Here is a 25,800-nt window from a genome sequence, read left to right on the forward strand (position 1 = left end):
ACAGATAAACAAGGCGCACACACCAATGCATTAAGCAGGCTCTGTTGGTGCCATAGCCAGTTTATCAAATGGATGTAGCATCCGGACAGACCTCAGTTATTCCAACTGCATCCAATTCTCTTGGCTGATGAGCGCCACCATCTTATCTTGTCATAGACTCCGCCTCATTTCCTCTGACCAAAAAAGGGCATTGATGTGACGTCGGGGGGAGGGACGTACACCGAATTAGCTCGTAGTTCATTAGTTTTTAAACGGTTGGTGGTATTACAGTTGACCGCAGAGCAAGGCATCTTGGCACCGGAATGAACAATAGGAATGAACGCAGTCGAGGTCAAGATGACGGAGATAGCATGCTAATCCTGAAAGCTAGCCTCCGAGGCGAGGTGAGGGTCAGCGGCTAGCTGTCACTCAAGAGGCCGCGCCCCTAATTATTCATACATTTTAACCTCCGATAAAATAAAAAAAATCCCCCCCCACCTCAGTGTTGTAATGGAGATATGAGCTAAACATACTGACTAGAATGCTTTTTTGTAAAATAAATAGGTTTAATAAGACTGTGAAAACGGCCTGTTTAACAAGTGAGTCAACAAAGAATTGCCCACTTTTGGTACCACCTCGTAGCGGCCACCTGGTGCTACTGCAATGTTTGTCACATCTGCAGTGGGTGCTGGGAGAACTCGCTGTGGTGGGGGCTGGGTTGGTGCCTGTTGGGGGGCAGCTTGTGGCTAAACTCCCTAACACGCTATCCATGAGGGTGATACGCCTCCATGGGATTTCCTCTTCCCATGCCCATCATTTCACTGCTCTGGCAATGACAATAAAGTGTCTCATTCATTCATTCATTCATTCATTCATTCATTTGCCCCTGTGAAGCTTTAAAGGGGCAGTTCCTGTTTCCTCTCATTTCGGGGAAATAATGTCTCTTACTGTAAAAAAACAAACTGATTCATGATTGAAAATGGCTGCTAACAAATTAGTTCCACAGTATATCAGTCTATAAAATCATATAATATGAGGATTTTTGCTTAGTCGTGTTGTGTCATGATGTGCTTAGTCATGTTGTGTCTGTGAGCAAAGCATTTGTGCAATTGTGCAAAATGTGTGGTGTGGTGAAACCCTTCTTCCTCGTTTCATGCAGGGGTGCTGGCGTGACTCTGTTCTTCAGTTACAGCCCCGTAGGGACAGGCATGTATACACCCCGATGCCACACTTTCGTTATGACAATCATTTGCTCAATGTGGACACGGTTAAAAAATGGTAGAAACCTTAATTTAGGTTTGACCAACGCTAACAGGAAGGGGAAATCATGAGGATAACATCCACATCCGTGGGTATTTTAGTAGTTTCTTTATCTATGAGAAGATGAAAGGATTATAACAATGTGTTTTGTCAGGCTTTCTTATGACGCGTGGCTCAGTCTCTGTTTGCCAACCATCTCTTTAACTTTGTGAATAGAAGCCTCTGAAATGTAGTTTTGACTGTATTGTGCCACACGTTAATTATTTAAACATTGTATTCTCTCACATTCATTCACTTTGTAGAATTCAGTCACTCTCTTACCACCGTGTCTAAATGTATGTGTGTTTCTCTTTGTGTGTGTGTGTGTGTGTTTGTGTGTCTGTATGTACGCGTGTTTGTGTGTGTGTGTGTGTGTATGTGTGTCTGTATGTATGTACGTGTATGTGTGTGTCTGTGTTTATCTCTGTGTCTGTATGTGTGTGTGTGTTTGTGTATCTGTATGTATGTGTGTGTGTGTGTGTGTGTGTGTGTGTGTGCGTGTGCGTCTGTACGTGTGTGTGTCTGTACGTGTGTGTATGTGTGTGTGTGTGTGTGTGTGTGTCTGCATGTGTATATATGTGTGTGTGTTTTTGTGTCTGTATGTGTGTTCATGTGCGTGTGTGTGTGTGTGTGTGTGTCTGTGTGTGTGTGTGTTTGTGCGTCTGTACGTGTGTGTGTGTGTGTGTGTGTGTGTGTGTGTGTGTGTGTGTGTGTGTGTGTGTGTGTGTGTGTGTGTGTGTGTCTAGTGGAGGCGGACAGACGGGGCGAGCTACTCCTGAAGCGGACTGAAGACCTCGGTATGACCTTCACCACCATCGCAGAGGAGATCTTCTCCTTCGGCTACATCGGGGGCTTCCTCATCACCTCGGTGATGGACGAGCAGGTGAGAGGCACACAGCCCGCCCTGACCGCGCCGTCTCAAGGCTTCGTTATGGTTCCACGTCGACGCAACGCAAGGGGGTTACAGACCCCTTACGTCCTCGCGGACCCACCTTGCGTCCACCGCACGGGCCGGACGCGCGCCTCCCAAGGATTTGTAACCTTCCGTCGAGGCGACGCAGCAGCGAGGGCTGTGATTGGTCCGCTCACTGAAACCCGACGCAGAACCAAAACAGGTTCACGACTGCGTCGAAGCGTCGGCGTGGTCGTTGCGTTGCGTTGACGTGGAGCCGTACTTAAAGACCGTACTTAAGGCCCATAACTGAGCCTTAAGTCAGGTCGTCTGAAGTTCCAGAAGCCCCATCCAAGCCTCCATCGTGGTACTTCATGACCAAAAGTTACGAATAATCGACCAAAGCAAAGTCTTGTTGTAATGCTTATTATTATATCATATAGTGGGAGTGAAGTCATGTGAAACCCTCCTATAGTCGTCCCTCACCGCCTGCCACACCTTCCGTCATGTCTCCTCTTGAACATATAATAAATAGTGCTAATTATAGTTTTGTTGTTTTCTGCAATGTCAGCAGACATGGAAACACAATTCTTAATGCATATTGACCTAGCGTCTGTGACCCGGGGGTGTAGATAAGCCTTTCACGGAGCAGCGCCATTTTGTTAAGATTGTTGCCATCAGCAACTGAAACAAGCCATATATGGAACATCCTGGAAGGGGAGGTTGAAATGGCGGTTCTACCACCCTGACCAAACCAAAAGCTCACTAGCCTTCACTCCTTATGGCGGTTCTACCACCCTGTCCAAACCAAAAGCTCACTAGCCTTCACTCCTTAGGCCCTAACAGAACAACGTAAACGTGTATTGTGTTTGGATTACAGGAAATGAATCATGTTTGCACACTACTATTACAATGTAAGGTGAAAGTTGAAAGGTGTTTGTCCGCCCAGTGGTCACCGCGGGTCATCTACGTCTCCTCAGACCAGGGCAACAGCTTCAACCGGGCGCAGCTGCCCTCTGCCACCACCGAACAGGTGAGAGACACGCACGCACGCACGCACGCACGCACGCACGCACGCACGCACGCACGTACGCACGCACGCACGCACGCACGCACGCACGCACACACACACACACACACACACACATACACACACACAAAGACACCGACAGACACCGACACCGACACAGACAGACACACACACACACACACACACACACACACACACACACACACACACACACACACACACACACACACACACACACACACACACAGAAACACATACACACACACACACACACACACACAACGACACCGACAGACACACACATACATACACACACACACACACACACACAAAGACACAGACACACAGACACAAACACACACACACACAGAGACACAAACACACACACACACACAAATACATACATACACACACACAGACACACACACACACACAAATACATACATACACACACACATACAGATACACACACAGACACACACACAGACACACACTCACACACACACAGGGAGAGAGAAAGAGACTGAGGGGGAGAGAGAGGTGAAGGTGATAAATGGTGAGTGGGAGAGAGGAAGAGAAACAGAGAGAGACATGATAGGCAGAAAAAAAGGTGGAGAAATGCATAGGAAAGAAGAGAGAAAGGATAAAAAAAACGAATTAAAAGGAATGAAGAAAGATCTGAAATAATAGTGCGTTACTGTATTTACATACACACCGGGAAGTTTATGGAACTTTAGTAGCATCTGACATCATCAAAGGTCAAAGGCTGCCTTTGTATCCATTCATATTGTGTGTTGTGCCTCGACACTATCACTGTTTCCACTTTCCTTGTCAGTGTTCGCAATTCTTCTCGTTATCCTTTTATGGTGTTAGTATTAGACATGTTGTGTAAACACACACCCACACACACACTCTAATTAGGTTCTCATAGAAGCGTTTAGGCCATGACCCTTTGGATTATCTCAGTCAACACTTGGATTATCTTTGCCTTTATTTTTTCATTATTATTTTCTATCCCAACACACATCTGGTTCATCAAGAAAAACGAACACATACCATGTTGCTGACTGAATAAAAAAATATGTTCTCTCTCACAGAGATTAGTCAACGCTAAGGATACCAAAGTTGTCACATTGTCTTGTGCTATAATTACACACTTTGCACCTGCATGTGTGTCTGTGTGTGTGTCTGTGTGTGTGTGTGTGTGTGTGTGTGTGTGTGTGTGTGTGTGTGTGTGTGTGTGTGTGTGTGTGTGTGTGTGTGTGTGTGTGCCTTCATTGCTTTGGTTCAGTTCTACTCTATTCTGGATGGAGACGAGGTCATGATCTTCATCCATGTGGACAATCCAGGAGGTAATATGTCGTACTACACGCAGGCACACACACACACACACACACACACACACACACACACACACACACACACACACACACACACACACACACACACACACACATATATACATACACTGACATACACATACACATACAAATACATGCACACACACGCACACATTGTAAACCAGCCCGACTGTCTCTGAACTCTTTTTTAACCATTGCCTGAATTCACAGAATACAACGAATAGTTGGCATGAAAGCTTCTTGAGCGACAAGCTCATGTACTTTTACCCAACCTCAGCTGGGCGGACACACTGTTGCCCTCTCTATAGGTTTTTGCTTGTCATGGAAAAAGCACAGCTTAGGTTGAAATACAAGTTTCACAAGATCTTTGTGTTGATGATGAATCATACTCCTTGCGTGTTCAGTCTGTGTGTTTGTTGATTTTTCTGATAGCAGCTTTCTCTTTCCCTCTCCTTCCCCCTCCCCCTCCTCTCTCTCTCTCTCTCTCTCTCTCTCTCTCTCTCTCTCTCTCTCTCTCTCTCTCTCTCTGCATTCTATTTTTTGATATTGATCTTTTTCTCCTCCTTTCCATCTTTCTCTCTTTGTTTTACTTATTTTCTCTACTAACCCTCTTGTTTCTTTCATCCACTTTTCAGTCACCTTGCATTCAGATTCCAATTCAGACAGTCACAATGAATGCATACTTTCCCCTCTTTGCAGTAAGCCATTTATATTGGCCCTTGGCTCGCCTGGGGCCTTATCTGCGCTCCCAAAGACATAATAGGGGCCATGCAGGATGAGAGCTCCTTATCTGTGTAGACTGGACGGACCATGACCTAGATTAACTGGTAAAAGCTGAAACACATAACAGAGATCAGCATCAGGGACGACATAGTGCACACACAGTGTGTGTGTGTATGTGTGTGTGTGTGTGTGTGTGTGTGTGTGTGTGTGTGTGTGTGTGTGTGTGTGTGTGTGTGTGTTTGCTTATCATGTTCATCACAACCTGAGCAAAGCAATTTTTGCCAGGAAACTCGAAGCTTGCATGAGCTCAACTCAGACAAATGATTGATGAGGACCTGCCCCTTTATGCTGACACTGAGAGCCCGGATGCCAGCATGACACCACCTTCTCTCACATGCTCTTCATTATGTATATTAGCACATGTTGCAGGTATTCACCTCGTTCCCAGTGGATGGTTTTCATGACTCTCCTCTTCATTCCGTTCCTTTTTCAACTCTTAAACCCAAAGCACACAGAGCTTGTATTTTGGTTAAAGGTGACGTATTACACCACCAGGTGTGAGTGTGATTAGCCATATCAGACCGTTTTGACAATCGGCCTCTTCTGACATCACAAGTGGGCGTGTCCACACAGATGTGTGACGGATAGATCAGCCTACCAGCCTACCCAGCGGACTGTAGCAAACGTTGCTCATCTATCCAGCACACATCTAGGTGGACACGCACACCTGTGATGTCAGAAGAGGAAGATTTTCCAAACGGCTCGTAACGGCTAATCACACTCACACCTGGTGGCATGACCTGTCACCTTTAACCTTTGCGACCTTGTTTCTGTCGCTCCACAGACACCTACTTCGGGACCATGTACACGTCGGACGACCGCGGTATCCTGTACTCGCGGTCCCTGGAGCGTCACCTGTTTGGGGGCCAGCGTAAGAGCGACTTCACCAACGTCACCTCACTCAGGGGGGTGTACCTCACCAACAAGCTGGAGGAGGGTACGCTCACCCCTCCATTCATCACTCATCCATTCATCACATCCGTCCATCCCTCAGCTCATAAGCTCATCCAACCATCAGACATCAGTCCATCCTCAATCAATCCACCCATTCATTCATTCATTCATCCATCCACCCATTTATAACGCTTTCATTCACCCACGCATCTTATGAATCACTACACACAGCGATCCATACGTTCATTAGATCCGTCCATCTCCTTTCATTTCACTGCATTCTTGTATATGAGTGCGACCAATAAAGCTCTTGAATCTTGAATCGATTTACCAATCCATTCCATCCTCGATTCACCCATCCCTCTATTGATAACATCTAGATCATCCATCCGTCCATCCGTCCATCCGGGCTATTCATTATTCATCCATCTATCAATCCATCCACCCACCATCCAGTCTACTGCTTTATTGCTTCGACCTTTGAGTCTTTTGCCGCTTCCCCACAGACGGCCGGATCAGAACGGTCATCTCCTTCGACAGAGGAGGCCAGTGGAGGCTGATGGGAAGGCCGGGGAACGCTGCGTGCGGAGACGTACAAAATGTATGTAATGTATCGGGTAATCCCTACCGCTGCGGTTCATGTATCGGTTAGAGAACCGCCATCGCTGTCTATGTCTCAGCGTGTGAACAGTGTGTGTGTGTGTGTGTGTGTGTGTGTGTGTGTGTGTGTGTGTGTGTGTGTCTGTGTCTGTGTCTGTGTCTGTGTGTGTCTGTGTCTGTGTGTGTGTGTGTGTGTGTGTCTGTGTCTGTGTGTGTGTGTGTGTGTGTGTGCGTGTGCGTGTGCGTGTGTGTCTGTGTGTGTGTGTGTGTGTGTGTGTGTGTGTGTGTGTGTGTGTGTGTGTGTGTTCTTTACAGTGTAACCTTCACATCCACGGAGAGCACAGCCGCTACAATCAAATCGTTCCCATGCTGCCGCTATCAGAGCCGTCTGCCATTGGTCTGGTCATCGCCCACGGTAACGGCGGTTAGAGCAGTTGACGTGTGATTTTGCCTCAAGGCCAATGCGTTGTCGCAATGTCTTTTTGCATTTTTTGAATGCAGTATTAAAGTAGTCTGGTTCATAGTAACTACAGTTACTTGTGCCATTTTTTTATATTGCATTTATGACATAGTTTTAATAAATCTCTCTCTCTCTCTCTCTCTCTCTCTCTCTCTCTCTCTCTCTCTCTCTCTCTCTCTCTCCTCTCTCTCTCTCTCTCTCTCTCTCTCTCTCTCTCTCTCTCTCTCTCTCTCTCTCTCTCTCTCTCCCCCCCCCCCCCAGGCGTTGTGGGGGACTCTCTCTCGGCCACCCAGCACCCTGACGTGTTCATCTCTTCAGACGGGGGGTACCGTTGGCGGGGGGCCCTGGAGGGCCCCCACCATTACAGGATCCTGGACTCCGGGGCCCTCGTGGTGGCCGTGGAGGCCCAGCACGAGGGCCAAGTCAAGACCATCAAGTACAGGGCTCTATTTACAATTGTTCGCTTTATAATTTATAATTTATATTGTTTATACCGTCTGTTTTGTTTGACCTTTTTGTTGTTATTACGGCCCAATCCCATTTCTACCCCTTACCCCTTCCCCTTACCCCTCCCCCTTGTTTTGAAGGGGTAAGGGGAAGGGGTAAGGGGAAGGGGTAAGGGGTAAGGGGAAGGGGTAAGGGGAAGGGGAAGGGGTAAGGGGAAGGGGGAAGGGGAAGGGGGAAGGGGTAGAAATGGGATTGGGCCTTGTTCTGTTTGTCTTGTCTTGTCCTTACTTTAGCAATTAGGTTAGAATTGATGTCACAGTCTTTTTGTTAGAATTAATTCTTTGTATTCTTATTGTATAGTATTTTTATCATGTGCTTTTCCACTGTTACAGTGCGGTCATCCTTCACCTCCTGATGTTCCCGTCTGTTGGGCCACAAATTCTCCGACAATGTAACATTGTGTTGTGCTCCAGCTATACTTGCCAGTTCATGGTTCAGGAGATGCACCTTTGAGCTATTCCAGTAAACTGGTTGATCATTGGTTGAGCTAACACTTCACACATTTCCCTTCTTTAGAGAAAGTCGAGATTCACCTGGTAGCAATTTACCAATTCAGGACAGATTTAGAAAAAAAGTCTAATGGAAATGTATAGAAATATGCTTGACATATTATGACAACTTGTTCAACCATTTTGCATGTTAAGACTTATGCAATGAACTAATGCCTAAATGTTGTGGGGGTGAGACTATTCAATAGAGACCCATTACAATACATTTTGATCAACATGACATAAGCAACTGATAATGTAGGAAAGAGCAGAGGATTGTACATAGTCATTTGCATTAATGTACCAAAGCATTTGCAACTTGTTCAAAGAAATGAGAAACTGCTTTTTTGATGTGCACAAACGACACAATGATGTGAAGATTGAACAGGTAGTTTTGCGAATTTCAACTGATCTGAGAAATGTACCAAAGCGACTGAGAAAAACAAGTGTAAAAAGGTGATGAGTAGTGCCTCAACTGGACACGTAAACTAGGGTTGGGCCATGTCAGAGCCTGCTGACTCAGACATTATTCTGCTTCGTTGTACCTGAGGCAAATTGGCACACAGTCAAACCGCCTTGATTTGAAACACATGCCAACACTACGACCTTCCGAGCCTGGCATTCCAGCAATATGGACCCCGGCTTATTAAACTGCTCCCCAGGTTCTCCACGGACGAGGGCCAGTGCTGGAAGGCGTACAACTTCACCGAGCACCCGCTGTTCTTCGCGGGCCTGACGTCGGAGCCAGGCACCAAGGCCATGAACATCAGCGTCTGGGGCTACCGGCCGGAGGACGACGGGCAGCCCATGTGGGTGGCCGTCACCATCGACTTCACCAGCATCCTCAGCCGACAGTGTAGGTCCTGATGCTAACGCCAAGCTAACTAATGTTACCTTAGCTTACTAAGCTAAGGGTCGCCGTCTCCATCGACTTCACCAGCATCCTCCGCCGACAGTGTAGGTCCTGATGCTAACGCCAAGCTAACTAATGTTAGCTTAGCTTACTAAGCTAAGGGTGGCCGTCACCATCGACTTCACCAGCATCCTCAGCCGACAGTGTAGGTCCTGATGCTAACGCCAAGCTAACTAATGTTAGCTTAGCTTACTAAGCTAAGGGTGGCCGTCACCATCGACTTCACCAGCGTCCTAAAGCAACAGTGTAGGTCCTGATGCTAACGCTAACTTAACTAATGTTAGCTTAGCTTACTAAGCTAAGTGTGGTCGTCACCATCGACTTCTCCAGCATCCTCAGCCGACAGTGTAGGTCCTGATGCTAACGCTAACTTAACTAATGTTAGCTTAGCTTACTAAGCTAAGTGTGGGCGTCACCATCGACTTCACCAGCATCCTCAGCCGACAGTGTAGGTCCTGATGCTAACGCTGGCTAATGCTAGCCCACTAAAGGTAACCTGTGTGGCTGTCATTATCGACCCCAAGGGGAATCTCAACAGACAGAGTAGGTTGTGATGCTAATGCTAAGCTAACTAATATTAGCTTAGCTTACTAAGCTAAGGTTTGCCATCAACATCGACTTCACCAGCATCCTCTAACTCTAGCTAGCTCTAGCTACCTAATATCAGCGTACTAAAGTTAACCTGTGTGGCCGTCACCATCAAACTCAAGAGCGTTCTCAACAGGCTGTAGGTTGTTACGCTAACACTAGCTAACTAATGTTAGCTTACTATAGGTGAAGTGGGCGGCCGTCACCGCAGTATTCCATAGCATCATGACCAGATACTGCAGGTCGTGACTCGTGACGCAAGCGCTAGCTTACTAATGTTGACTGACTCATTAGCATTACCATTTTGCATGTTAAGACTTATGCAATGAACTAATGCCTAAATGTTGTGGGGGTGAGACTATTCAACAGAGACCCATTACAATACATTTTGATCAACATGACATAAGCAATTGATAATGTAGGAAAAAGCAGAGAATTGTACATAGTCATTTGCAGGAAGGTACCCAAGCATTTGCAACTTGTTCAAAGAAATGAGAAACTGCTTTTTTGATGTGCACAAACGACACAATGATGTGAAGATTGAACAGGTAGTTTTGTGAATTTCAACTCTGATCTGAGAAATGTACCAAAGCGACTGAGAAAAACAAGTGTAAATAAGTGATGAGTAGTGCCTCAACTAGACACTTAAACAAGGGTTGGGCCATGTCAGAGTCTGCTGACTCAGACATTATTCTGCTTCATTGTACCTGAGGCAAATTGGCACAGTAAAACCGCCTTGATTTGAAACACGTGCCAACACTACGACCTTCCGAGCCTGGCATTCCAGCAATATGGACACCGGCTTATTAAACTGCCGTTAGCATCATGACCAGATACTGCAGGTCGTGACGCCAGCGCTAGCTTACTAATGTTGACTGACTCATTAGCGGACAGGATGCTATCACTCCGCACCTCATTTTGGCGAACTAAGGTTAACCTGCTAGAGTAAACATGGGTAGATCCAGGCACTCAGACCATGTTAAAGAAGCTTTCATTCATTGTTTGATCTAAGAAGGATAGTTTGATTTGTTTATCTCACACTATGAGTCATGGTACACGGGTCATCAAACTGGAGTAGAGCTAACGCCTCGTGCCCACTGCACCGTCAGTCAAAGGACTGGGAAGGCGTGGCTGACGGATGGGGGAGGTTTCCAGGGTCGTCAGAGCCCGATTAGTGTCACAGTGCTTACATTTGCATACGTGATCTGATTGGATGACTGATCCGTCGCTGCCGAAAAAGTTGAAATATGTTAAACTTTTTGACGGAGCCTTCAGCGCACGGATCCACAATGCATTGCGCGTCCGCCCCCATTCAAAGTCAATGGGGATCAGTCAACGGACGGAGGCAGTGGGCACGAGGCGTTAGATCGGGCCCAGAAAATCAAGCCCGACCCGGCCCGAGCCCGTGCATGTTCTGTCCGAGCCCGGCCCGACCCGACACATTAACTGTAATTATGAGCCCGAGCCCGATTTCAACCTGACATTTTTTTTAACACATATGTAAATTTGTTCACATTTGTTACTAGGCCTACTCTGCTAAATATATATGTAAGGGATAATGTATAGAATGCCGGTCATTATCGGGAAAATAAGCCCCGACAGGGCGAACAGTACACCGACGCGCAGCGAAGGTGTCTTGCTTCACCCTGAAGGGGCATATTTTCGATAATGACCGGCGATGTTCTATACATTATCCCGCTTATTACACGGCTACTGGCCAAAACGAAAAAATTACTTCACACAATTTGTCCGCAAAGACGGTGACGTCGCTTAGCAATGGAAGACGCTGGGGTTGACAAGTCACCGGACTACTACCCATGCAAGTGAACGGAGCGTTCCACGGCATTGAGAAGACCTGTGTAATAAAGGCCTATAATATTTCTGTTTATGGCATAGATTTCTCCTCAGATTAGGCCAATAAACCAATGATAAAAATAAAAACGCTCGATCAAAGGCCCGGCCCGACCCGGCCCGACCCGGCCCGACCCGGCCCGACCCGGCCTGAGTATAGTGGTGGGAAATATCGGCCCGACCCGGCCCGCGGGTCTGGTCGGGTCCGGTCGGGCTCGGGCAGAGAATCTAAACACTAGTTTGGAGGCAAGCAAAAAAAACTGAGCAGGAAAGTCCTGTATACAGTTTGACTCACTTCTTGACCTATTAAAAAAAATATGATCTGCACAAGCTTTTATTTTGGTTATTTTGAAGACATGGTTTGACAATGTATCTGTTTAGTTGTTACAGTGGTTGTGTTTTATTTTTTTATCGTCTAGGTAACAGCCGGGACTATGAGGAATGGTTGGCTCATTCCAGCCCTGGCGGGGATCCAGAGACCAATGGGTGTGTCATGGGCTACAAGGAGACCTACAGGAGGCTGAAGAAGTCCTCAGTCTGTCGGAATGGGCGGGACTATGGCGTTCGGAAGAAGCAAAGCCCCTGCCCGTGTACCAGAGAAGACTACCTATGGTGAGTCACCCTGGGGTGCTTGTAGCGTGTCTGCGCCCAAGGGGGGGGCTTCTGTGAAGCACAGACATGAGGAATACTTAAGTTCTTCCGAACAATAGTCACACACGCATAGAGAAAGGTGATCATTCACAACTCAAACAAAATACACTTGGACCAGCCTGTGGGCTGTGTCAATATCGACTCTGGTATATAATCGTTCAAAGTATCTATTGCAGTTATTATAAAATCAAAGTTAATTGTATATTTCTTTTTTGGATAAATGCATCACGTTTGGGGTCTGAAATACTTATACTGTGAGCCACAAACACTTCGGAGATGAAGTGGGCCTTGAGTCAAAAAAGGTTGGGAACCTAGTAAAAATGTGGCTGCCTTTGGCTGCTGTGCAACGTGTAATGGAACATGGTTTCATACAAGGCTGTATTCTTCTCCTTCCAACAGTGACTACGGCTACCTCCGGCGTAACGACAGCTCTGAGTGTGTGAGGCAGCCCAACACTGCAGACCCCAACCCAGAGGTGTGCCTCAACGGAGGGGACGAGGAGATCCAGACCTTCGGGTAAAACGTCATACACGCTCACTCTAAAGTGCTCTGTTAAAACAGCATATTGCACCATTATGATTGAAACTAAAAAAGATATAGATATTAGGGCCGGGCAACGATTAAAAGTTTTAATCGCCATTAATCACATAGTATGGTGAGTTAACTCGCGATTAATCACTCTTTTAAAGTTCAATTTTAAATCCACTCAAATTGAAGTTAAACGAGATTATCAAATGGAATGACACATTATCTTCATACCAAATGTACTTAGAAAGCAAAAAATAGGTCAAGTGATCTTGAGGGAGTTTTATTGACTCACTCAGTATGGGTTGAATATGAAACTTATGGAACACCACAGATTTAGGAATTGTAAACAGGCAGTTAACTAGCACAATTGTAAACCAACAGTTACTACAAGTGTAGTCAAATTCAAATAAGTAGCGGCACAGATTTGGGAATTGTAAACAGACTGTCACTTACTGCAAGTGTAATTTAATGTAAAAGCCCTAATATATGTATATGTTTCCTGCCCATCATCGGCAATAACCCAGTGTGTGCTCTGCGCTGAAGGTACAGGAAGGTCCCTGGTGATAAGTGTGAGGGGGGCTTCACTCCTCAGCCCATGTCGGAGATCATCCGACCCTGCGGGAACAAGCTGAGTGAGGCGTCGCCAGCCAACCAATTGTCTCCGGCGACCCATTTCGACACACCGGTCAGTGGGAACCTCCCTGTGTGTGTGATTGCATGTGAGATGTAGCCCATCCGTTCTGTCTTCTGATATGTATTATAAGGCCGCCTCACATTGCAACACTCAGCGTGTTTTTGCGTGTGAGATGTAGCTCTGTATGCCGACGATGTAGCGCTGTACGTTCACACCGTGTGTCGTCTCCGCACGTGTCTTCCAGCGGGAGAAGATGGTGCTGATCCTGGTGGTGGCCGGGGCCGGGTTCATTGTCCTGGTCGCCGTGGTTTCTGCCGCCCTCACAGTGCGGAGGAACAGGAACAGGTACCTGGCACAAGTTGCTATATGCCGGCTGTAGGATTTTGTATTTACCAGTATTTATGTTTGGTAAAGTCTGCATGGGATTTAATGCAAGATGCTCAAAAGCAACATTATTAATTAATATTGGGGTCCCAATTCAACCTACACTTGGTCGGTATTCCCATTAGATTTAGGGTAAGAGATTTAGGGACTCCTAGATGGGCACTTTTCATACTTCAACAACGTACTAGTACTGATACTTTTCGATGGAGCAAATGGAAACGTAGGAGAGTCCTATGTATGAAATTCATATTGTTTTATATTCAACCCTCCTTTGAACTCCCAATTTACAAATGTGGCCATCTAGGCTACAGCCACACGGCCACTGTGAGCTGCACAGTGCACAGTGCACAATATCACCCAGCAGGCTCTGTGTGAAGCCACCCTCAGTGATCTCGGTGTAATCACAGGGCCGTTATGGTTCTGTTCTCCCCAGGACCCCCACGTACCGCTTCTCCAACCTGCGGGTTCAGGACGAGGGCCTCACCCCCGACCCCGACGGCACGCCCCGCGGTCACGGAGCGCTGTTCCACCACCACGACTCGGACGACGTTAGTGCCTCCCCTTGTCTGGTCCCTACCGACCTGTGGTCCGCAGGAAAGGGCCCCCAAAAGTAGCTGAATCGACGATAATATTTACAATTTGTGGGCATATATACAATGACTAATATATTAAAACTCAACTGTGTTTGGGAAATAGCCGTGAGTTAAAGTACACGGATGATTTTGTGTAAATAGTGGTGGTTTTTGCATTACTGCTAGTTCAACATTCAATGTTTATTTATCCATTGTTTACCGTTTGTGTCATGAGATGGTTCATGCTCATACGTTTTGTGTGTTTGCTCTTTACATCTCCCGATCTTTGTTTTGTAGGATCTCTTGAATCTTGAATGAGGCAAAAAGGAAGTATTCCAGATATGAAGCTTCGATATCGGTTCATTCATGCACCAGGGAGGATTTTGGCCTATATTGTATTTCATAAATTTATTAAAGGTGACATATTCTACCACCTGGTGTGAGTATGATTAGCCGTAACAAGCCGTTTTCAAATCTGTCTTTTCTGCCATCACACGTGGGCTTGTCCACCTAGATGTGTGCTGGATAGATCAGTCTACCAGCCTACTCAGTGGACTGTAGAAACCGTTGCTCATCTATCCGTCACACATCTAGGTGGACACGCCCACTTGTAATTTCAGAAGAGGCAGACTTTTAAAACGGCTTGTAACGGCTTATCACATTCACACCTGGTGGTATAATATGTCAACTTTAATGCTATTTTGTGGCTACATCCATCTTTTTGAAATGGTATGTGTGTAATATGTCATGTGTTTATTTATTGGCTGTGTAACTATTTCGCTGAGGTCACTGTTGTTATTGAGTTATTATGACATGGTGTTCCCCATTGACCAATTCCACATGTAGCATCTGTGGAGAACCATGGTGGGAAAATCAAGGTGTATAATCACAGAGGGAGATGTTAATGGAACCTTTCTTCGACATACAATCACACAGAAGCATTGTAATTGTTGGATTTGTTATACATTATTCTCAATAATTCGTAACAAAAGTGATGTGTGCAGTAATTCAGTGACAAAGTGCAGGTTTAACATACTTCGGATCCTCTATTTTCTGGTCTGGTTTCTGATGTGTACAGTATTTCAATTTTTTTTATTTTGCACCCTGTCCACTTTAAACTGTAGGAAGGAAAAACAATCTGACTTTGCTGAAAGTGTGCATTCATAATTATATTGAACAGTTTTGGTTTATTTGTGTTGTATTTCTTACATTTTCCCAAGCAGTTTAATATTGTACATTTCAATGCTAAATTTTTTTTGATATATATATAACATATCTTTAGAGTAATCAACCCATGGGAGCAAATGGGGAAATTATAGATACCCACTAAAAAGGTGAAGAAAACATTTGGAATTGTACATATCCTAATAATGCTATCAAATAATGTCTATGCAAATATAAATCCCAGACTTCCAACTCCAACCCATCTCCTCTACTACATCATGCTGCACAGCAAAAAGAAATGTGTTCCCACTTATTTCAACAATACAGTTTAATTAATTTGTATATAGTTCACTATTTCAATTGCATTTCATTCTATTTATTTACTCTCATTAAGACATTTCTATTTTCATTATGCGTAAAATATTTGTCTGTTTATTTGTTAATAATTTATACATCTGTAATTAAAACACATTGCTGTACCTTAAACATTATAAAACGTGATACATGTTATTCACTACTCATGACTCGACGAGACCAACAGGGGGCGGTGTGACCTCCCTAGTCATAACACAAGGAACCGAACGAAGAAGGCGGATATTAGGACGGGACGAACCGAAGGCTGTGCCCGGTTACCGTTCACCGAGTGATCGTAATTAATAGGACATCCTCACATCGGATCCCGTGTACCACTGTTGGTCGGTATACATACATCTACTCCGGCCGTTCCCCGGGGCTTGTTAGAGGTACGTGCCATTCGTTATAACTTCTCGAGTCATATGAATTATAAGGCTGTTTCACTTTGCAACATAAAACAATTATTCACATATCAATACATTATGTTATGCGGCTTTCTACAAACCTATCTCGTCGTTGAATTCCTTCTGATAAGTTAGTCACTGGTATGTACTGGTCTATCCAGTGTTACAGTCAGTCGTTTTAGGATATACTTTACTCTACTTAATGCAGAAGAGGGTTAAATTACATGCTGCAGGTTACACCTTCAAAGTAAAGGCAGATATGAGGACACCGTTTAAGGTTATCAGTACCTCATTTATGGTTATTCAGTTCTCTAGGATATTATCATTGGTCAACATGTTTCAAGCTTTTCTCGGTGGTAGATTATCATCCATTCGTATGACAATAATGTATCAACGTGTCCCAATACAACCAGATCAATACAGCATACCTAACCAGCCTCTGCAACAGGCACCAGTTATTAATGTGTTATACTAGTATTAGGTAGTTACTTCTAGGAACAAAGGGAATATAGATGCATATGTTATGTCATTGGGGAAGGTCTGATCCATGGAATGCATTTTGTCCTTACAGGTTCTTACGTGTGAAACAGAGGTATTGGAAGATGTTAAGGGCTGGAGGTAATTCACAAATACAGACAATCTTTGTTTTGTGAACTTGATACTTGGGAATTTGCTGACGTAGTAACTTGAGACTGAGGTGTATTAGTTCAGTGACCATGTAACCTCTTCTCTCTGATTCCTAAGGTGTTCTGAAGTTGGTGGCAGTCCTATCTGCTTTTTTTGTGGCCATCTTTTTGGCTTTTCAATTACTGGATATTAAAGAAGATTTTAATATCGGCAGCATTTTTGGTGAGTATAAGAAAGCAGATCGAACTCTCTATCCCTTGTGTATGTGCTATGTCCCAAACGTATAGTTTTACTCATTTCTTTTCTCTCTTTTCCAGCGAGATCTATGCCGGAAGAAGTTGCCCGTATGTACAGCTTCAGTTTTTTACGCCCACATAATTCATTCTTAATTTTAGTGTTCTATAAATGTTATTTGTTCCCAAAGATAAAAAACTTTTTCTTCCATGTCACACACCATATAACTACCTCCATGAAAGCAAACGTCAGAAATAGACACTATTCATCCTCAGTTTTTATTCCTAGTGTCATTGCGTAGCACACAATAATGATACAAATAAACGCCCCATCGTGTTTGTTGGTTTGGTTCTCCCACTCCCTCAAACCGTACAACAAGATCCCTCATTTCAAATGCCATTGTTAACCCTAACATCGTATTTGTCTAGAACAAGGAAAGGCTCCAGTTATTAGGTAAACAAGAATGTGACCCGGTAACCTTATCCTCTACAGCTACTGTGCCGTTGAGGTACAAGTGTGGGCTCTCCAAAGCCTGTCCTGCCGGCCACTTCTCCTTTAAGATTGCCAGCGGAGCGGCAAGTGTGGTGGGACCAAAGATCTGTCTGGAGGACAACATGTAAGACGCACTGCTGTCCCCCACCTCATTCTCTACTGATACACTACTGATACACGCAGAACGTCCACGTGGCCACGCTGAGAACCGCCGCAGAGCTGTCTGTATGTATACCGCCCACGCTAGTCCATGTGTAGCAACGTAATACGCCCTGGTTAATAGAAGTAGACGTCTCGTAAATACCTTCCTGAACCACACCTTAGTAAGGATGGCCTCCTCTACGAGGTATGCTGTAAGGTAATCCTCGCGGATTTGTTCTGCCGGCTGTAGTGAGAGCGATGACGCTCTGACACACTTTAATGGTTTTTTGTTTCAGACTGATGAGTGGCGTGAAGAATAACGTGGGGAGAGGCATCAACATCGTCCTGGTGAATGGTACGCGTCAAACAGCTTGAGCCAATAGAGCCCCACGGTTGTTTGTTCATGATGAAGCAGTATGGCCTCCTGTGTTGACTGAGTACCACTTGCATTGCATAAGCAGCAGCTCTCTCATATATCAGTGTTGCCCCAGTGTTCGGCCGCCTTAACTATAGGGCCCCGCCTTGATAACCAATATAGTCAAGGCGTTAAGAAAGTACAAAACTTGCGTAGGGACAGAAAACATACTTCCATCAGGGCCAAAAAATAAACATAAATAATGCATCGGTAATACTGTTCACAATGGCACTGTTCACGTGCCATAGAGCTTATTGAATAGAGCTGTATATCATGTTAACATACTGAATATGTGTATGATCGTTTCCATAGGGGAGACCGGTGCCCTCATCAAGACAGACTTCTACGACATGTGGGCCGGAGGTCTGACCTGTTTGTTTTAATCCCATTTAATTAAAACTAGGCCTGTAAAAAAAAAAAAGAAAGAGGCCGTGCGTTTAATGCATGAATTGTTATTAATCCCGTTGAAATAAGATTGCGTAAACGTGTTATTAACACGCTAATTCTGACAGCCGCAATTAAAACCGATCTGTTCAGCGGACTTTAAACCAGCCCTGTCTGCCCTTCTCCTTCCAGACGTCGCTCCGTTCATTAAGTTCCTGAAGGAGATCCCAGACGGCACCGTGGTGATGATGGCCACCTTCGACGACCCCGCGACAAAGTAAAGCACCCCCCCCCCTTTCTTTTATTGAGTATCTTAATAACATTGTGCCTTTACGGACCAGATAGGGAAGACAGACAGGGGAGCAGGTTGGATAAGAGAGGGTGTGCCACAGGTTGGAATCCAACTTGGGTTGCTAGAAGGCATTATCAGCTCACTAGCATGTGGAACTAACTGCCCAAGCCCCCCCCCCACCCCCCACTTTGTTAACAGAGAGTGCCCACTCCTAATTTTGTACCCTTTTGTACTTTTTAGTTTTTAGCATAAATTCAGAAGACCAGTTCAAACTACACCCCACACAAAAGATCACATTGAGACAACGACAAAGCGTCCATGACAACAGCATCAGAGTAGGAGGCACATCACGGAACCTGGGTTCACAACATCAACAACACACACAAAATGATTACAAGAACGTAAATAGCTGCAACCTAAAACAGAAACGTATTGTTTCTGTATATCTTGTTGTACCGTATACCCTCTCTTAATCTTTGACGATACAAACGTATCACCTCCATCTTGTGTTGCCTGATTGGTCAGCGGGATAGCCTCTACCCTGTACATGTATGTTGTGCCCCTGATTTGTGGCGTGGCCGAACCACTGACTGGCTGCTTCTATGCACCTCAGACTCAACGAAGAGGCCAGGAAGCTCATCTCGGAGCTGGGCAGCTCCGTCGTCAACAGCCTGAAGTTCCGAGACAACTGGATCTTTGTCGGAGGAAAAGGCATCAAGACCAAAACTCCCTTTGAGCAGGTGAGAGGGGACCCACTGTAGAGCTCACACCTCACCACCAGGCGTTGTCAGGGTAGGAGTTAAGGCTGGCCCGATAGCTTCAGAAGAGTAGTTTGGGGCGAGTGAGATTCAGGACCAATGGTTGGTTGGGCCGCAAGATTAGTAAGAGCAAGTTCAACTTTTAATCTGCCATTTACAGAAATTTGAAGTGACGGTTGAAAAGCAGCATTGATAATCAGTCCACCTTTAGGTTCTCATTTAAGGCATTTAGCAGATGCTTTATCCAAATCGTCTTACAACGGTTCGTGGACATAGTCAAACACCGACGGCGGAGTCAACCATGCAAGGCGACAGCCAGCTGGTCAGGAGCAGTCAGGGTGTGACGCCTGGCTCAGGGGCACCTCGACACTCAGCTAGGAGGAGCCGGGGATCGATCTAGCCAAGAGTCGACCTGCTCTACATAGGCAGGTCCTCCTATACCACGTCTAGAACCAAACACAACAGAATATAACTAGACACAGCTCAAAGCAAGCAGAATAGAATTGTAATGAGATACAAGATGTATACATATACTTCTGGCTTTTGTGGTAGAGAGAGTAATAAAATAAAAAGTTCACTATTAGAACATCTCTATGAATCAGCTATCTTTGTGGTCGCATTGATGGAACAACATCATATAAATAAGCATAAGATAAGCTTACATTTAGGCCTTATATGCCTTTAAACGGGGAGAATTATATTTGACGATCCTAAAAAATACTCTTGCTGGCTGTCAATTTGCTTTTCAATTTGCTTCATCTATTGGTTCACCATGTAATAAATTGTAGCATAGAGGAAGTTTCCAAGAACTTAGTTTTCCAAGAAGTTTATGTAAATCTGTTCCGCCTGAGGGGAACTTATATTTCCATGTCATTTGATTACTTGGTTGCCTTTGTTAGTTTGAATGTTAGAATGTATTTTAAATCCGCCATGGTTTGGATCAACTTGCCTCCATTCGTGGTGGAGAAGCGTTCTTTAATGGGGCGGAAGGCGATCATTTCACATCCCAAAGGAGTGTTTAGCAGTTCCTGCAGCTGTAGCTTCGTTTTGTCCAACCAAGGTGAGCGAATACAAACCAATAGCGCCCCCCACAGGACAAATCCACATGTTTCTGTTCTGTGTTCAAACCGCACCCCGCCATGCCAACAGAAGGAAGCTAGATTGCATGAAAGCAGAAATGATAATCACACTGCCTATGACTCAGACACTGTCTCGGCACAGTCTCTCTAACTCTGACCATGGCGTATAAACACTGAATCCTAACTTGTGGATTTGTCAGTTTGCGGGCACTATTTGGTTGGACAAAACAAAGATACAGCTATTGGAGCTGCTACCCGATCTGCTCTTTGGGGACATGATGGATATCGATTAATGGTAGATGATGAACGCTGATTTACATCTCGATACAATACACAGCGTCAACCTAGGGTCATCATAACAAAGGACCACGTGCAATGTGCGGGAGGTTCCCACTGGCCCCGTTAGCTGAGCGGTTAATATCTCCTCTGTGTTGTGTGTTTATCTGGGCAGCACATAAAGAACAGCGCAGACACCAACAAGTATGAGGGCTGGCCCGAGGTCCTGGAGATGGAGGGTTGCATCCCTCAGCGACGCGATTGACCTTTGAACTCTGGCATTGACCCTTCACTGCTGCCTGGGATGTTGGCGTGTGTCTTTTATTGGAAAGTTATTTTTGGGACCTGGAAAAAGAGTGCTTGCTTTCACACTCTTTTGGGGGCTCTCCAAACAAGTTTTAATGCCTTTTTTTTTTTTTAATAGGTCATTTTCACAGCTTTTGTTCCCTCATCTTCTTGACCCACTTCCATTTTTAATGCAAGTGTTAAACTTCCATCCATCCTTCCTTCTGTTTGCTAACGGCTAATTACTTAACTTAAAGGTAAATGTTTTGCTGGTTTGTCACATGCTGTATAAGTGAAACCCGGCTGTGGTAGTTCACTGTAAAATAGCACAAGTCCGGAACGATGATTGATGTCCACGTACATTTCAGAAGATTACTATTTGTTGTTATTATTTCTGGATGTTTTACCAATGGCGACACCTTTACATCTTCCTTCTCCAGTTCTGTTTATTTTTACACAACAAGAACCGTCCGTTGCCAGTTTTTTATTGGGATGAAAACTATTTAGTCTATTACATCCTAAGTTCAAGAAAAAAAATCCACTGTGAAATCTGTAAATATTTTACAAAAGAGGGTCCAATTTCCATGATCCATTTAAATAGTAAAGTGATTTTTAAAGGTTTAAATTATTTGTATTGTAGTTTGTCGTGAAGAGTGCATAGTTACAGGTTACTATACAGAGAGTACCTTTTGCATTCTTATGATGAATATTTGATCGTTCCTATGAGTACATTGTATGCACACAGACACTGTTACAATAGGTAATGTGATCACACTTTTCCTTTCGCAAGAGATCTGAAAGATGATAACTATTATTGTATTAACATTATATTCAATATTTACCTTTCTACCTTTTTAAATTTTCCTTCACAGCTTCTACTTAACTCTCCCATCATCTACTCCTTTGTATTTTAGTATGCCTCCAAATGTGTCTTTGATGTTGAACCAGTGTGCCTTGTCCTAATATCACCGTGGCTTCCATTGTTGTCTGTTGGTGTTAAATTATGAAAGCTCAATACGAAGCAACCAGATTTCTCGCTCAAGAGATGGAGTTGAATTTGCCAGATTTCTAAAGGGTAAATTGATGTTTGAACACGTTGCCTGTCTGCTGTGTTGTTTCCCTAAGGGTGGGTTGAATGAACACCTAACAGGGAAATTGTTTGGTGCCGAATACATTATATGTATCTTATCAGCACATAGCAAATACCAAACATTTGATAAAAAAATACTTTGTTGATTTTATGATTTCAGATTATAAATTATGGATGCTTATTCAATCTACAATAAGAATATGAGTTTGATTAGGCCCATGGGTGAGACAGGATTTGTTTGTACCTAGTATTTTATTATTCAAATGACATACAAATAAAAATCTTTGCTGTTACTTGTTCTGGGTGTTCTATTGCTATAGTTGTTCAGTTGTTCCAGTTCTAAACCAATAATTAAGTACTCTATTCCGTCATCTCAAACACAACCCTATGTTCTGTGTAAAGTGTAGTCTAAAAATGAACAGCAGAGGACGCCCTTGCCTCACTAACAGCATTGTGTTTCTGGCGGCGGTCAGATAGTCTTTTGCTAAGGAAGGTCCGTACCCGGGAGGGGCATCCATGATAAGAGGTCCAATTCTCCTAAAACGAAGGAAAGGTGCTTTAATACTTCCTTTCCTTTCTCTCCTTTAGAATAGGGTACACGCAACCATCTTTTACGAATGGAAAGGGGATAATGCCATTCCACAATTCCTGGCGGTAGAACATACATTAAAAAAACGCACCGTTCGTCTATTAACGAAAACAAACGGTCAACAGGACCGACAATTATTTTCAGACAATCATACTAATTCGGATCTTTTTCCATAATTATGAGCTGACAGGAATGTTAACATGAGTAACTATTATCAATATGACAACTATTTATTTTCCCCTTTGTGATTGGGAACCTACATTCCTTACCTATCATTTTGTATCTTATCAAAAGTAAAGTATCTTATCAAAAGCCTAATTCTCGGCGGTTTTTCCGCGTTTATATAGACTGCGTTAAACAGCATGGGGGGAAAGTATCTGAGATGCAGGTTAAGTCGTCCATATTTGTAGTTTTCATCGCGGCAGAACGCGTCCATAACATCCGCTGACGCATGATGACGTCATCTAGTGTAAATGCAGTCCTCTTTCTCTTCTCCTAAGTCCTTATGAATGTTTCTTAACATCTTTCCTTGACCCCAGGACAATTTCCACCGAGGTCAACAGAAAGAGGTAAGAAACAATAGACACATTCATGAAACCAATGTAATATCAGCAAGGTGTTTTTAATAACTATTCTTACATACTATTTGTCATGCCTACTGATCCTCATCGAGCAATTCATATTGCTTGATGAGGAGTATGTTTAAAATCTAGAAATCTAACATAATTAGTTTTATTTTTGCATTGCTAAAGATGATAAAGCTCTGTTCATCGGTCAATCTTTTACACCACCGTCGCAAATTGTCTAAGATCAAAACGGTGTACATTTTCTCATTTGATTGAAGTCAAGTCACTTTTGGAACACTTTTCAGGTGTAGCTATTGATTTGGTTCCTTCATACAAGTTTATTTGTAGAAGTCTGATCCATTGAAATTGTGCAGTTCAAATTGATGCTTTTAAAAAAGACCTTCCAAATAGGAGATTAACATTCTTCTACAGAATTATTATGCTGCCTCTGCGATGTCTGTTCAATAAAAGCCTGCTACCTTAACGTCTGTCTGCTGGTATTCCCTTGGTGACAACCCCTTAGAATATAACCCATTCATTGGAGCTTTTAACAATCAATTGAAGCAAAGACGGATTGTATTTCTTCGAACAATTTGTCGGTTACAAGAAAAACCTGGTCGATGAAAACTAAATAGCTGCTGCTAACAAAATCTGATCAATTAGTTTTTTATGGAAGGCCCACGCCTTGGTCTGCTATTAAAACCAGTAGGTGTGAATGATTAAGAATCCTGCAGCCTTTCGCTGTTCTAGCGCCATTAACCAATAACATGTCATGGTTGAACGAGAGCATGGACATCTTATCATGATAAAACAATGATCTATTCAAGTTACAAGTTTGCAGGAACACTGGATAATGATTAAGAAGGACATTTATTGATAGTGAAATTGTATGGGTATTTCATTCAGCCAAACAAACTAGTGAAAATTCTGTGTGGTCCTTTCATTCAGAATGCTTATTAGGCAAAGTTTGCAACTGCCAAATGAACCTTTGAGTTGAACCGTCACACGCCTAAAGGAGGAACTTTTACTTCTGAAATAGTACAACTACAGTGGGTAAGAGAACCACAACATGGTGCAAAAAGCTTATCTGCCAATACTTTGGAAATTGCTGTTTATATTGTCACTGGGAACGCCCAGTGGACGAAGTTTAACAACCAATAAAGAACATGCTCCTTTCTGGGAAAGGAAAATGTGTTTGGGAAAATCTACGTAGACATATTACCACTGGCAAAGGTTGTCTACTCTCATGCTTGTTGGTGTGAATCAATTTCACCATCAGGAAAAATGGTTTGTTTCGATTTTCAACCCATTATCCTTAAGGGGTAAAGCTTTTCTTTTGTGACACCCAATATTTATGTTCACAAATTTGTGTCATGCAGTCGAGCAGAGGCAACCCTCAAAGGGATTTGGAGGTACTCGCAGTGCACTTCCTTTGAAGAACATATCATAACTAAACCGGTATTGTTTTTCTTTCCTTATTTCCTTTTTGTTCTCTCCGTGCTCCAGGAATTGGCCAAGCCGGATCATATCTCCCCCCCCCATAAAAGACCCAACAAAATAGATGACATTTCACTATTCAATCCAACCTAGTGTGTGATTGAATAGTGAAATGTTATCTGCCGGATTCGTCGTTGTGGACATGATACACACACTCATCCTTCCTGGACCCCTCGCCCTTTATCCGTCAGCCGAGTGACCTTTAGAGGCTTTGACACAGAGAGCTTCGTTGTTCTCCGGAAATGAACACCGAACCTTTTGCGCTCGCTCCCCTGTGATCTACCGGGATCCCCACGCATGACCTGGCCACGACCCCCCCGCATTCCCTGCCCTGAGTTTCTTCCTTTTAATTTTTTCTTCTCTGTGGTCTTATGATACAATACGAGACAATATATATATATGACCTACGGTGTCGGCCTCACAGCTAAATGTGGCATCTGGAGTGACCGTTCCCGGTCCCACAGGGGTTTGTCCTCAAAAACTTCAGTTCTGTTTGTAGTATATTGAGTGTTTGTGCACTGGCTTACTGAGTTTGATGCATTGTTGTTGTTTTTGTGGATGTCTTCTGAGGTTCTGTTTCTTTGGACGGTGCCTCTGAGATCCGCTGCTCAACACAGCATCCCTGAGAGGTGGAAATGTGGGAACAGGGCATTTATTAGTGCGTGTCTCGTCTGAGACGCGCTCTATTAATGCATTATGTACAATCGTGATGGACACCCCCTCTTATAAACGTCTGATA

General features: G+C 44.1%; 2 protein-coding genes across 4 annotated transcripts in view; both read left to right on the forward strand.

Moving 5' to 3' along the window:
• si:dkey-159a18.1 (sortilin) overlaps window positions 1-15,987 on the forward strand; it is a 20,876-nt gene extending 4,889 nt beyond the window's left edge. Inside the window, exons 7-21 of one of the 3 annotated variants that reach the window (XM_056578390.1) lie at window positions 1,139-1,185; window positions 2,025-2,161; window positions 3,120-3,203; window positions 4,492-4,552; window positions 6,129-6,281; window positions 6,745-6,839; window positions 7,154-7,253; window positions 7,560-7,734; window positions 8,956-9,149; window positions 12,065-12,257; window positions 12,696-12,812; window positions 13,368-13,509; window positions 13,703-13,803; window positions 14,276-14,390; window positions 14,712-15,987. In XM_056578390.1, the coding sequence (XP_056434365.1) occupies window positions 1,139-1,185; window positions 2,025-2,161; window positions 3,120-3,203; window positions 4,492-4,552; window positions 6,129-6,281; window positions 6,745-6,839; window positions 7,154-7,253; window positions 7,560-7,734; window positions 8,956-9,149; window positions 12,065-12,257; window positions 12,696-12,812; window positions 13,368-13,509; window positions 13,703-13,803; window positions 14,276-14,390; window positions 14,712-14,732 (1,735 nt within the window). In that variant the 3' untranslated portion in view covers window positions 14,733-15,987. Of the gene's footprint in view, window positions 1-1,138; window positions 1,186-2,024; window positions 2,162-3,119; window positions 3,204-4,491; window positions 4,553-6,128; window positions 6,282-6,744; window positions 6,840-7,153; window positions 7,254-7,559; window positions 7,735-8,955; window positions 9,150-12,064; window positions 12,258-12,695; window positions 12,813-13,367; window positions 13,510-13,702; window positions 13,804-14,275 lie in introns of all 3 variants that reach the window. The other 2 variants (XM_056578392.1, XM_056578389.1) reach the window with 2 other exon arrangements.
• A 184-nt stretch (window positions 15,988-16,171) lies between these two features.
• Window positions 16,172-22,750, forward strand: fam3c (FAM3 metabolism regulating signaling molecule C). The gene is made up of 10 exons (XM_056578393.1): window positions 16,172-16,321; window positions 16,908-16,954; window positions 17,081-17,185; window positions 17,281-17,307; window positions 17,690-17,813; window positions 18,127-18,185; window positions 18,558-18,608; window positions 18,822-18,906; window positions 19,535-19,661; window positions 21,210-22,750. The coding sequence occupies exons 2-10, from the start codon at window positions 16,939-16,941 to the stop codon at window positions 21,297-21,299; spliced, it is 684 nt and encodes a 227-aa protein (XP_056434368.1). The 5' UTR covers window positions 16,172-16,321; window positions 16,908-16,938; the 3' UTR covers window positions 21,300-22,750.
• Window positions 22,751-25,800: the final 3,050 nt, after the last annotated feature.

The sequence above is a fragment of the Gadus chalcogrammus genome, chromosome 19 (assembly GCF_026213295.1).
Source record: "Gadus chalcogrammus isolate NIFS_2021 chromosome 19, NIFS_Gcha_1.0, whole genome shotgun sequence".
In the NCBI taxonomy this organism is placed as follows: Eukaryota; Metazoa; Chordata; class Actinopteri; order Gadiformes; family Gadidae; genus Gadus; species Gadus chalcogrammus.